This window comes from Lithobates pipiens, unplaced genomic scaffold (genome assembly GCF_037356315.1).
Source record: "Lithobates pipiens isolate NorthernLeopardFrog02 unplaced genomic scaffold, aLitPip1_a1.2 Scaffold_6, whole genome shotgun sequence".
Lineage (NCBI taxonomy): Eukaryota > Metazoa > Chordata > Amphibia > Anura > Ranidae > Lithobates > Lithobates pipiens.
This window is the reverse complement of record NW_027507881.1, coordinates 3,644,509-3,658,451: the sequence shown is the minus strand read 5'-3', so window position 1 is coordinate 3,658,451 and position 13,943 is coordinate 3,644,509. Positions and strand designations below refer to the sequence as shown.

The 13,943-nt window shown below is 45.4% G+C and overlaps 1 protein-coding gene across 1 annotated transcript in view; it reads left to right on the top strand.

The window, feature by feature from the left end:
* LOC143958193 (vomeronasal type-2 receptor 116-like) overlaps nt 1-13,943 on the top strand; it is a 42,436-nt gene that overhangs the window by 15,140 nt on the left and 13,353 nt on the right. Inside the window, exons 2-3 of the mRNA XM_077467661.1 lie at nt 597-818; nt 6,461-6,584. Of these exons, the coding sequence (XP_077323787.1) occupies nt 597-818; nt 6,461-6,584 (346 nt within the window). The remainder of the gene's footprint in view (nt 1-596; nt 819-6,460; nt 6,585-13,943) is intronic.

Sequence of the window (13,943 nt, the reverse complement as noted above, 5' to 3'; positions counted from 1 at the left end):
TCTGCAGCGATCTGCATGTAAAAACATACGGCGGCCATGCCAGGATCGCCGCACCTCTTCTCCTTGTCTGTGACAGACGGCGGCCATTCCACTGTTCAAAAGCCGCGCCTCCGTCTGTGATAGGCAGAACACTCAATTTCCCAGCAGTCAGTGTTCCGCCTATCACGGACATCCTCTCATCCTCGTCCGTAGTATGAGGATGAGCGGATGTCCGTGATAGGCGGACCACTGACTGCTGGGAAATTGAGTGTTCCGCCTATCACAGACAGGGAGGCGCGGCTTTTGAATAGTGGAATGGCCGCCGTCTGTCTGCACGACTCGCTGATCGGGTAGACAGACGGCGGTGACTCGAGTATAAGCCGAGGGGGGCACTTTCAGCCTAAAAAAAGGGGCTGAAAATCTCGGCTTATACTCGAGTATATACGGTAAATTGTGAAAGCATAGGTGGTTAATTTGTTGCATAGAGCTCCAGCGGGTTGGCTGTAAAGTTAATACCCAAGTAGGAGATAAAATTTGGTATTTTTTTACGCAATCTGTAATTCTAGATCTCTTATATGTATATATAGTAATGTGTGTCCTCTGTCTTCCATGAAAAGCTGCACAAATATGTGAGAAACGTTCATTACACCAACCCAGATGGCGGTGAGATCTACTTTAATGAGAGAAGAGAAATTCAAACCGATCTTATTTTTCAAAGCATGTCTTTGTTTGAAAACAAATATAATTCATATAGAACAATTTGCACTATTCGAAGCCCAGATTATGTGCCTGAACCATTTCCCAATATGAGTGACCCATCCTTTTGGAAAGGAGGCAAAGTAAGAAATCACTTTATTTTCTGTTTATATAATTTGCTGAGGAGGTTCAGGATTTAAAGGGATTTTCTAGTCTTATTTTAAGATATACTAGCCAATCTGCCTCTCCATGAATGAGGTCATTTTTGGAGCTGTTGACGATTCAAAGTTTCAATAATTTTATTAAAGTTTCATAGGAAAAAATTATAAAACAGAGAACAAGATAAGGTTGGCAAAGTCTTAGCAAACATAACAAGGAACATAATAGCAAATTACAAGTACACGTGTCGCAACATGGATGCTAGCATGCGTTCATACATCCCATGAGTGTGAACCAAGATGACTACCCTCAGCTCTGGCTAAAGAACCAGAAGATTAAAGGGCCATACACACGGTCAGAAAATCTGAAGATAAACTTTGTCCGATGAACGATCTGCCGATTTTCTGATCGTTAGTATGCTGCTTTTGGCCGCCGATTACTAATTTTCGGCAGACAAAAACTGGATGTGCATGCTTGAAATTTTTTTTCTGATGTGACCAAAAAGTCAGATTTTTTTTTTATTTTTCATTAGTACGGTTTTCTGACAAAAAAAAAATCTGAAGAGCAAGACTAGGCATGCTCAGAAATGAAATAAAAAACAATTCAACACATTACGTCACTTCTAACATTGAATTCTGTCATCAGAATTTTTTCTGATGGTGACTACCCTCTTCACTTTCGATATGAGACTAGCATCAAACAAGAAACTGACAAAAATTTGTCCAATAATATGACTGTGTGTACAAGGCTTTAGAATGGCATACCAATACAGTCTAGCAGCCAGCAAAATATGCGTGAGGCCGCGTACACATGGGCGGATTGTCTGTCCAACTTAGTCCGCTGAACAGTGTTTCAGCGGACAATCCGCTCGTGTGTGGGCTTCAGCGGACTTTTTCAGCGGACAGTCTGACGAACAAAGTCTTACGGAATTTCCGTAAGACAGTCCGTTCAAACTTGGTTTTGTCCATCCAAACTTGGTTTCAGCGGACAGTCCGCTCGTGTGTAGGCAAGTTGGACGGACTAAGTATGGCGCATGCTCAGAAAGGGTTTACACGGCCGAAGGTTGCATTGCAGTGTATTGGATGTCGTTTTTCTAGTCCCATCGTACGTGCTGTACACGTCATCACGCACGCTTTCAGCGGACTGTCTGTTCATCGTGTGTGGTCAAGTCCGTTCATGCAAATTTTGAACGGACTGTCTGTCGGATTGTCTGCCGAACTTAGTTGGGCAGACAATCCGCCCGTGTGTACGCGGCCTTAGAAGGCAATGGAATTTGGGCAGGATAGTATCAATACTAATATTGAGTAGAGCCAGCTCAGGTGAAAAGGTTATAGGCAACTGGAAGATGTCAGATGCTAGATGGGAGATGTCCTTCCAAACGTCTGTCACCTTAGTACATTCTCATAAAATATGATGATAGGTTGCCTGTTTTCCCACAATCCCTCCAACACAGAGGTGAGGCATTAGAATCTATTTTATGTAGAAGGGTAGGGGTAACATAAAGAGTAGAGGTGGTCTTATGGGAAAAAATAGCAGCTGGGAATTGACCACTCTGGTACAGCACAGGCTGAGAAACCACCAACCTTACAGCAGCTGTACAGCCAGCAATTTTTCCTAGCTTTTTCCTTGATACTGGACATGGGGGAGATTGGGTACATATTTTCTGGCATTTGGGGAAGAGACCCATGTCTGCTTAATGATACAGTTGGAGGTCAGCTTGCATTCCATATTCCACACGTGTTCCTTCTCTGCATGTCCCAATACAAACCCTCTTTCCTGTTGAATGTGCCATACGTTAAGCTGTTCCTTTTATGTTCTGCTCCCACAGAGCTTTGTGGTGATAAGTCACATGTCTCTTTGTGCATGTGGTACCCAAATGACCAATAGATTTATCATGCTTGATACACTTATGGTCCACACAAATAAGCCATGGGGACTGGTCCTGGGTGGGTATACCAGTGGTCTGCTCTCAGTGCCATCCAGTGGAATATGGTGGCTGCTCCCTCTAAGTTGATCCTTCATGACATCCTTCCTTTCTTTCATCCTCTTTCTTAAATTTTCCTCAACGATATCTTGCACCCTGGTGCAGTCATCAATATCCCCACCCTTCACATCTCTGGAGCCAAATTGCCAGTAAGCTGCAGGTACAGAAAAATCTGTGGCAATTGGTGTTCTATGCCTATTATCCCCTCGATCTATAATCCCATTGGTCTCCCCCTCAATACCAGATACATGAATTGCTGCTCATCCTCTTGCAGCAGGTAACTAAAGCTGTGCTAAAAATAAGAATGGGACGTACAGTGTCTGCAGATGACATTACACTGCTCTGCACCTGGGAACCATCAATGGTAATATTCCAGGCTAATAGGCAAGGTATTGTCAAACAAATGGCATGGAGGCTGGGCACTGCCCTGGGAAACACGTTTAACCACTTCAGCCCCGGAAGGATTTGCCCCCTTTATGACTAGGCCATTTTTGCGATAGGGAACTGCATCACTTTAACTGACAATGGCGCGGTCGTCCGACCCTGTACCAAAACAAAATTTAGGTCGCATTTTACCCACAAATAGAGATTTCTTTTGGTGGTATTTGATCACCTCTGCGGTTTTTATTGTTTGCGCTATACGTAAAAAAAAAGGCAATTTTTTGCTACAATACATATCCAAATGTATTCATCAGTTTAGGCCTATATATATTCTTCTACATATTTTTGGTAAACAATATCGCAATAGGCATACATTGATTGGTTTGTGCAAAAGTTATCGCGTCTACAAACTACGGGATAGATTTAGGGACTCTTATTAAAAAATTTATTGTCTTTACTAGTAATGGTGGCGATCTGCGATTTTTAGTGGGACTGCGGCTTTGCGGCAGACAAATCTGCCCCAAAAAGACACTTTTTGGAGATCAGTGACATTATTACATTGATCAACGCTATAAAAATGCCCTGATCAATGTAAAGATTACACTGGCAGGGAAGGGGTTAACGCTAGAGGGCGATCAAGGGGTTAAGTGTGTTCTAACTGTAGGGGTGATGGGCTTACTGGGAACAGAAGATTTCTGACATGTCATTAGGCAGAACTGAGAATCGCCTTGCTTACATAGGCAGTTCCCTGTTCTGAGTCGGGAGTTGAGTTGCGTCTTGATATAGCCCGGCCATTTACTCCATAGGATCTTGACGCGCTTGGGACACACATTCGCACATATACTAGGAACAATTTGGACAAGATCCAATTACCCTACCAGCATGTCTTTGGGGTGTGGGAGGAAACGGGAGTACCCGGAGGAAACCCATGCAGACACAGGGAGAACATGCAAACTCCAGGCAGATGGTTTTGTGGTTGGGATTTGAACCAGTGACCCTTTTGCTGCTCGGTGAAAGTGCTACCCACTACACCACTGTGCTGCCCTGGCAGGCCGGGAAAGGGGGATGAGTAAGCGAACCATCAACATGGGGAACAAGGTGCTTTGGGGTGAGTACGCAGCCATCGCGGGTCACCGGCGGACACTGAGTCCATGGGCACGCTCTCGAAGCACAGACTGACGTACACCTGCGGCGGTTTGCGCAGGAGAGCCGACCTGCTGCTGTATGACGGAAGCTGGTCGGCAAGAGGTTAAATTCCATTTGGTCAGAAAGTAGAGATGTTAATAATATTTAATGGGAAACATTAAAATGCTAAATGTCTTTATATAACATGCCCGGGGATGCTGTTAATCTGTGTGGGAAGTGGTGTATCTGTACAATGTATATAAACTACTGCAGCAAAGCTGACATTTACAAAGAAGAAAATGCTGCTTCAATTGCCGATAAATGAGGCTGCCGGCCTCTTAGTTCTGTTTGCAAACAAAGATGCTGGGGATTCCCTTCATTTATACCAGACCATTAGCCTCAGTGAGGGTCAGATATAGATGTTAATGGGGACCTCACCTAATAAAAAATAGTGTGGCGTTCACCCTAAGAATATATACCAGACCCTTATGCCGCATATACACTGACTTTTCCGGCAGACTTGGTCCGGCGGACCGGAACCTGATGGACAATTCGATGGTGTGTGGGCTCCAGTGGACTTTTTTTTTCCCCAAAAGTCTGACGGACCTAGAAAATAAAACATGTTTCAAATCTATCTGGCGGCCCCAAGTCCGACGGACTAAAAATCGGGAAAAAAGTTTGTCTGTGTGCTGGTCCGACAGACCAAATATGACGCAAGGGCAGATATTGGCTAATGGCTATTGTACTTCCTTGTTTAGTCCCATTTACATTATCACTGTGGGGGGCTGGGCTTTCTTTTAGTGAACACTGATCTCTGCTCCAATCACATGGAGCAGAGATGAGCGTCACTTGTTGCTAGGCAAAACGGGGAGATGCTGTTTCCAACAGCATCTTTCAGTTCAGCCACCCCATGAGAAGATCGTGGGTATGCCCGTGGCGATCGAGTCCGCGGGACCTGCGACCTGACTCACGGGGGTCCCGACCGGCACGCAAGCGCGCCGGCGGCGTTGCGCTAGCGATGGCAGGATGGCAAATTTAAAGGGACGTACAGGTACGCCCATTTGCCTGCCCGTGCCATTCTGCCGACGTACATCGGCGTGCGCCGGCCGGGAAGTGGTTAAGCAATGCAGCCATGTGCTGTGAAAAAAAAAAAGCAAACCCAAGGACAGGTCAGGCACAAAATACAATCATATACAATCATGCAATCATACAATATAATCAGAAACAAGTGAATGTTGTGCTTTGAGCACCCTAAACCTAAAACTCTACCAACATAAAATACAAAAATAAGAAATGAAATTAGGAAAACCATGAAACACCCCCGAACCAAAGCCATCGAATTATAAAAGAGAAACCTTGCACCAAGATAAAAAAAAGAAAAGTAGTTTAACCTAAAATAGAGGCCCTATCAGCATGAATGAATGAATGAATGAATGAATGAATGAATGAAATACTTGTATAGCGCACAATGCGAACTGAATCGCCTCTAGGCATGCAATGGAAATCAATAACACCCCAAATGAATGAAAACCCCAAATACTTCCCCGAATGGATTTCAAAACCTGAAGAATTCACCGTGAACTCAAGAGAGAGACAAACATAAACCTCATTTGTATTTGTAGCACCTACTGTGTATAGCTTCATGAGATATGGTGGACCTTTTAACCCTTTGAGGACCAGGGGACATATTTGTCCCATGTTTTGAATTGCCTATATCAGTGATGGTGAACCTTGGCACCCCAGATGTTTTGGAACTACATTTCCCATGATGCTCAACTACACTGTAGAGTGGATAAGCATCATGGGAAATGTAGTTCCAAAACATCTGGGGTGCCAAGGTTCACCATAACTGGCCTATATCATCTGAATTAAGAACTTAAAATACTTTTTTTTTTTGGTTTGATAACTAATATTAGTTCTTATCAACAAATGGATCTAACATTTTGCCAGTTATTTCATGGAATGGCTTAGTTACAGCAACTGAAGTGTACGAACTTAAAAAAAAAAAAAAAAAAGAAAAAAAAATTACGGTAATCTTATGGTCCTCAAAAGGGTTAAAAAAAAAGAAAAACATACAAAATAATAATAGTAATAATAATAATAATAATAATAATAATAAAAATGATCTTATTTCAGATTCCGATATCTCGATGCTCAGATCCCTGTTTACCTGGCAGCAGAAAAAAGTTTGGGTCTTCCTTTCATAAATGTTGCTATGAGTGCGTCTCGTGTCCAGAAGGAGAGATCTCCAACATTTCTGGTAGAGTTTGTATTTGTTAGTAAGTTATTGTTGGACTGGGTAGAGGGTACTGCTGTGGTTAAAGTTTACAGTTGAGCTGAAAAGTTTGCATACCCTGGCAGAAATTGTGAAATTGTGGCATTAATATTGAAAATATGGCTGAAAAAACTGTTTTTAATTTAAGGATAGTGATCACATGAAACCATTTATTATCACATAGTTCTGTTGATACTTTTTTTTAAATCATAATGATTGAATCATAATGAAATCACCCAAATGGCCTTATAAAAAGTTTACATACCCTGGAATGTTTGGCCTTGGTACAGACACAGAAGGTGGCACACACAGGTTAAAATGGCAATTAAAGGTTCATTTCCCACATTTGTGGCTTTTTTAAATCACAATTAGTGTCTGTGTATAGATAGTCACTGGGTTGCCCTAAGCAGGCTGGACACTGAGCCATGAGGAGGTAGAAAAGAACAGTCAAAAGACCTGCGTAACAAAGTAATGGGAATTTATAAGGATGGATATCAAAAGATACCCAAAGCCTTGAATATGCCAGTCAGTACGGTTTAATCCCTTATTAAGAAATAGCAAATTTGTGTTTTTTTTTTTAAACCAAGCCAAGGTCAGGTAGACCAAGAAAGATTGCGACCACAACTGGAGGAAGAATTTCTCAGGATACTAAGGAAAAACCTACAGGTAACCTCAGGAGAAATGCAGGCTGCTCTCCAAAAAGACGGTATGGTGGTTTTTAAGGAGCACAATTCAACGATACTTACACAAAAAAGGGCTGCATGGTTGATCTGTCAGAAGGAAGCCTTTACTGTGCCAATGCCATAAAAAAGCCCAATGAGGTATGTCAAGGTGTTGTTGGGCATATTATAACCAGGATTTTTTTTGTGGAACTTGTGCAGTAAAGGCTTCGCTCCGGCAACTTGACCATGCAGATCTTTTTTGTTCAAGTATCATCGTATTGTGCTCCTTAAAAACAACCACACTGTCTTTTTCCAGAGCAGCCTGTATTTCTCCTGCGGGGTTTTTCCTTGTATCCCGAACAATTCCTGTGGCAGTTGTGGCTGAAATCTTTCTTGATCTACCTGACCTTGTATTGGTATCAAAAGAAACCCAAATTTTACACTTCTAATTAAATGATTGAACAGTACTGACTGGCATATTCAAGGCTTTGGATATCTTTTTATATCCTTTTCCATCTTATAGTCCTTTTCCATCTGCGTAACAAGGTAAAGTTTCATTACGTTGTTACGCAGGTCTTTTGACTGTTCTTTTTTGCTCCCCATGGCTTAGTATCTAGCCTGCTTAGTACATCCATGCGAGAGCTAACAAACTCATTGGCTATTTATACATAAACACTAATTGTGATTTAAAAAGCCACAAATGTAGGAAATTAACCTTTAATTGCCATTTTAACCTGTGTGTCCACCTTCTGTTTCTGTACCAAGGCCAAACATTCCAGGGTATGTCAACTTTTCATCAGGGCCATTTGGGTAATTTTTGTTATCATTATGATTTTAAAAGGACCCAAAAAATTATGTGATAATAAATGGCCTCATGCGATCTCTATCCTTGAATAAAATACATTTTTGTGGCATGATCAGTCATATTTTCAATATAAATGCCAAAATTTCACAATTTCTGCCAGGGTGTGCAAACTTTTGAGCACAACTGTGTCCGGAGTCCTCTGGGTCACTAAGGACAACATGATCCGCAGCTACCTCCTCCCAGCCTTGTACAAGTCCACGTGTTTCTTGGGACTGTAAATCATCCCTACAAGACTGCTGCTGCTGCTGCTGATGCTGTGTGCCAGCCTCCACCTCCATGCTGACACAATCATCCTCCTCCTCCTCTTCCTCCTCCTCATCCTCTTCCTGTGTGATGGGTGGCACAGCAGGAACACTGTCTGGATAAAGAGGGCCTTGAGAGGCAAGGAAGTCCTCCTCTTCCTGCCTCTGTTCTGCCTCAAGTGCCCTGTCCATTATTCCACGCAGCGTGTGCTCCAAGAGGTGGACAAGAGGTACAGTGTCACTGATGCATGCACTGTCACTGCTCACCATCCTTGTGGCCTCCTCAAACGGTGACAGGACAGTGCATGCATCCCTGATCATGCCCCACTGGCGTGGTGAGAAAAAACCGAGCTCCCCTGACCCTGTCCTGGTGCCGTAGTCGCATAGGTACTCATTGATGGCCCTCTGCTGCGTGTGCAGCCGCTGCAGCATGGCCAATGTTGAGTTCCATCTGGTGGGCATGTCACATATAAGGCGGTTCTTGGGCAGGTTCAACTCCTTTTGGAGCTCAGCCAGCCGAGCACAGGCATTAAATGATCGGCAGAAATGCACACAGACTTTCCTGGCCTGCTTCAGGACATCCTGTAAGCCGGGGTACCTGCCCAAGAACCGCTGCACCACCAGGTTAAGGACGTGAGCTACACAGGGCACATGGGTCAGTTGTCCCTGTCGGAGGGCGGAGAGGAGGTTGGTGCCATTGTCGCAAACCACCATTCCTGGCTTAAGCTGGCGTGGCGTCAACCACCTCTCGGCCTGCCCCTGCAGAGCTGACAAAACATCCGCCCCAGTGTGGCTCCTGTCCCCCAAACAAACCAGCGCAAGCACGGCATGGCATCGTTTTGCCTGCGTACTTGCGTAGCCCCTGGAACGCCTACGGAGCACCGCTGGTTCTGAGGACAGAGCACTGGAAGAGGCCATGGAGGAAGAAGAAGAGGAGGGGGTGGAGGAGAGAGGTGTGTCACAACCAATAGTAGCATTTTGGAGGCGTGGTGGCGGAACAACCTCCAACACTACTGCACCTTGTCCTGCATCCTTCCCAGCTGCCAGAAGAGTGACCCAATGGGCCGTAAAAGACAGGTAACATCCCTGTCCATGCCTGCTGGACCATGAGTCAGCGGTAATATGCACCTTACCGCTGACCGCCCTGTCCAGCGAGGCAAGGACATTGCCTTCCACATGCCGGTAGAGAGCCGGAATCGCCTTCCGTGAGAAAAAGTGGCGTTTGGGGACCTGCCACTGAGGAACCGCACATTGTACAAACTCACGGAAGGGGGCCGAGTCTACCAACTGAAAAGGCAGCAGTTGAAGTGCTAGCAATTTAGCCAAGCTAGCATTCAACCGCTGGGCATGTGGATGGCTGGGAGTGAACTTCTTCCGCCGGTCCAGCAGCTGGGGCAGGGACATTTGCCTGCTATAATCGGACGTGGGTGTACCGCTAGCAGAGTTCCCGGAAGCACTTGGCTGTGACACACCTAATTCTACACCTTCATTCCTCTCAGAGCAGGTTTCAGAGAGGACTGAAGGTCTAGTGGGGTTGGAGATGCCAGCTGATGAGGAGCAAGGAGAGGTCCGCTTTGATCTTTGGTGTGGGTCTTTGAGGTACGCTTGCCAACGAGCTGCATGGCAGGTCAACATATGTCTGGTCAAGCATGTGGTGCCCAAGCGGCTGATGTTTTGGCCACGTGAGATACGCTCGAGACATATGTTGCAAATAGCAGTGGTGCGATCTGATGCACTCGTCACAAAAAAGGCCCACACCAAAGAACTTTAAGAATAACGCGCAGAGGCAGCGCTCTGCACAGGCGGAGCTCTGCGGTGTGATTCAGTCGGTGTGCTGCCCCTAAGCTGGCCCTAGGAGGGCATCCTGCCTCGTTGGACATGTGCCTCCTCCTCCTCCTCCTCCTCCCTCCTTCCAGGCACCCACGTGGAGTCAGTGCCCTCAACATCCCCTCCCTCTTCATCGCTGTAGCAAACCTGGCAGTATGCTGCAGCTTGTGGAACATGACTGCCAGATTGCTGTCCTTCTTGAGCATCCCCTCTCTCTGCGCTCACGCTACTGCCTTCCTCTAGCTGAGTGTCATCATCAGAGCCCACAAAACACTGGGCATCCTCCTGGAGCATGTACCCAACACTGTGCTCAAAGAGTTCAGGAGACTCCACAGGAGAACGTGGTGGGTCTAGGGAAGGAGTCACTGATGATGACATTGAGAGGAGGGAAGACGATGCGTTGGCAGCTGCTTTGCTAGTACCCTGAGACTGGGTGAGAGAGGATGAGGAGGATAAAGAGGGCTTGGTCATCCACTCTACCAAGTCGTTGGCATGTTGCGGTTCAACATGTCCAGCTGCCGAAAAGAAGGACAAGCGTGTCCCATGGCCACGTGCTGATGACAATGCACCGTGTCCACGACCAGCACTGTTGTCTCTAGACACAGAGCCTGCTTGCCCTCTTTTATCGGCTCGCGCCTGTCTGCCTCTCCTTGCTGGCCTTCCAGACATGGTAATGGCCTGAAGGGAGTTGGGTAAAAAAGCAGTTGGGTAGTGTATATTGTGCTAGAGGCACACAACACCCACTAACTCCTGCAGATGCCTTTATTATAGAACACCAGAGATAAAGGGGTATATACAGATGTATACTGTGCTGTGCTGGAGGCACACACAACTTCCAATAACTCCTGCAGATGGCAAGTGGTCTCAAATAGAGAACAGCTATGTACAGTGGTGTGAAAAAATGTTTGCCCCCTTCCTCATTTCCTGTTCCTTTGCATGTTTGTCACACTTAAGTGTTTCGGAACATCAAACCAATTTAAACAATAGTCAAGGACAACACAAGTAAACACAAAATGCAATTTGTAAATGAAGGTGTTTATTATTAAAGGTGAAAAAAAATCCAAACCATCATGGCCCTATGTGAAAAAGTGATTGCCCCCCTTGTTAAAACATACTATAACTGTGGTTGTCCACACCTGAGTTCAATTTCTCTAGCCACACCCAGGCCTGATTATTGCCACACCTGTTCACAATCAAGGCATCACTTAAATAGGAGCTGCTTGACACAGTAAGGTCCACCAGAAGATCCTTAAAAGCTACACATCATGCCGAGACCCAAAGAAATTCAGGAACAAAAGAAAGTAATTGAGATCTATCAGTCTGGAAAGGGTTATAAAGCCATTTCCAAAGCTTTGGGAATCCAGCGAACCACAGTGAGAGCCATTATCCACAAATGGCGAAGACATGGAACAGTGGTGAACCTTCCCAGGAGTGGCCGGCCGCCCAAAATTACCCCAAAAGCGCAGCGACGACTCATCCAAGAGGTCACAAAAGACCCCACGACAACGTCCAAGGAACTGCAGGCCTCACTTGCCTCAGTTAAGGTCAGCGTTCATGCCTCCACCATCAGGAAAAGACTGGGCAAAAATGGCCTGCATGGCAGAGTTCCAAGGAGAAAACCACTGCTGAGCAAAAAGAACATCAAAGCTTGTCTCAATTTCTCCACAACACATCTTGATGATCCCCAAGACTTTTGGGACAACATTCTGTGGACCGATGAGACAAAAGTGGAACTCTTTGGAAGGTGTGTGTCCAAGTATATCTGGCGTAGAAGGAACACTGCATTTCATAAAAAGAACATTATACCAACAGTAAAATATGGTGGTGGTAGTGTGATGGTCTGGGGCTGTTTTGCTGCTTCAGGACCTGGAAGACTTGCCGTGATAAAAGGAACTATGAATTCTGCTGTCTACCAAGAGATCCTGAAGGAGAATGTCCAACCATCTGTTCGTGTACTCAAGCTGAAACGAACTTGGGTTCTGCAGCAGGACAATGATCCTAAACACACCAGCAAGTCCACCACCGAATGGCTGAAGAAAAACAAAATGAAGACTTTGGAGTGGCCTAGCCAAAGTCCTGACCTGAATCCTATTGAGATGTTGTGGTATGACCTTAAAAAGGCCGTTCATGCTCGAAAACCCTCTAATGTAACTGAATTAGGACAATTCTGCAAAGATGAGTGGGCCAAAATTCCTCCAGGACGCTGTAAAAGCCTCATTGCACGTTATCGCAAACGCTTGGTTGCAGTTGTTGCTGCTAAGGGTGGCCCAACCAGTTATTAGGTTTAGGGGGCAATCACTTTTTCACATAGGGCCATGATGGTTTGGATTTTTTTTCACCTTTAATAATAAACACCTTCATTTACAAATTGCATTTTGTGTTTACTTGTGTTGTCCTTGACTATTGTTTAAATTGGTTTGATGTTCCGAAACACTTAAGTGTGACAAACATGCAAAGGAACAGGAAATGAGGGAGGGGGCAAACACTTTTTCACACCACTGTAGGTGGATATAGCGGTATGTACTGGGTACAGAGCACGCAGACAGCACGCACTATCTCCTAACACTACTGACTGCAAGCTCTATTATAAAAGATAGATCACTAGCTATATAGGTGAGGTGAATATAGCGGTGTACACTGCGGTCAGGGCACGCAGACAATAACCAGAGAACACCAGAGATAAAGGGGTATATACAGATGTATACTGTGCTGTGCTGGAGGCACACACAACTTCCAATAACTCCTGCAGATGGCAAGTGGTCTCAAATAGAGAACAGCTATGTAGGTGGATATAGCGGTATGTACTGGGTACAGAGCACGCAGACAGCACGCACTATCTCCTAACACTACTGACTGCAAGCTCTATTATAAAAGATAGATCACTAGCTATATAGGTGAGGTGAATATAGCGGTGTATACTGCGGTCAGGGCACACAGACAATAACCAGAGAACACCAGAGATAAAGGGGTATATACAGAAGTATACTGTGCTGTGCTGGAGGCACACACAACTTCCAATAACTCCTGCAGATGGCAAGTGGGCTCAAATAGAGAACAGCTATGTAGGTGGATATAGCGGTATGTACTGGGTACAGAGCACGCGGACAGCACGCACTGGTGAATATAGCGGTGTATACTGCGGTCAGGGCACGCAGACAATAACCACTACACAACTGCAAGATCGAAAATCGGCCGAAAACGATCGGTGTGTACTGTGTTGAAGGTACACAGAACACACAGAACACACACTGCTTCAGACGCCAACACACTACACTACACGTGCTGGCGGCCTTATATAGTGTGGGGCGTGCACTACACAGCCTGAGCTATGATTGGCCACAGGCATCCTGCCTGTGGCCAATCATGGCTCTCCTCGCTGCTGGCGCTGCGATTGGCCAAGCATGCGGGGGTCACAGTGCATGCTTGGCCAATCATGAGCCAGCAATGCACTGCGCCATCGCAGTGCATTGTGGGCCGTGAGCGCCACACGAATTTGACGCGAACGAACCAATGTTCGAGTCGAACGTACGAAGCTCATCCCTAGTCAGCGAATAAGGCATATGAAGTAAATCTCTGTAACGCGTGCACACTGCACATTTCCCCATGGTTTATCTATTTAAAGACCCAGCAAGCACCAAAGTATATCTGTTGATCCTGCCAGAAATGAACTCACCTCATAATTCCTGTTGTGAGTTGACACACACATGAGTTTTTACTGAAATCACAAGAACTGGTGTCAGCCGTGCCC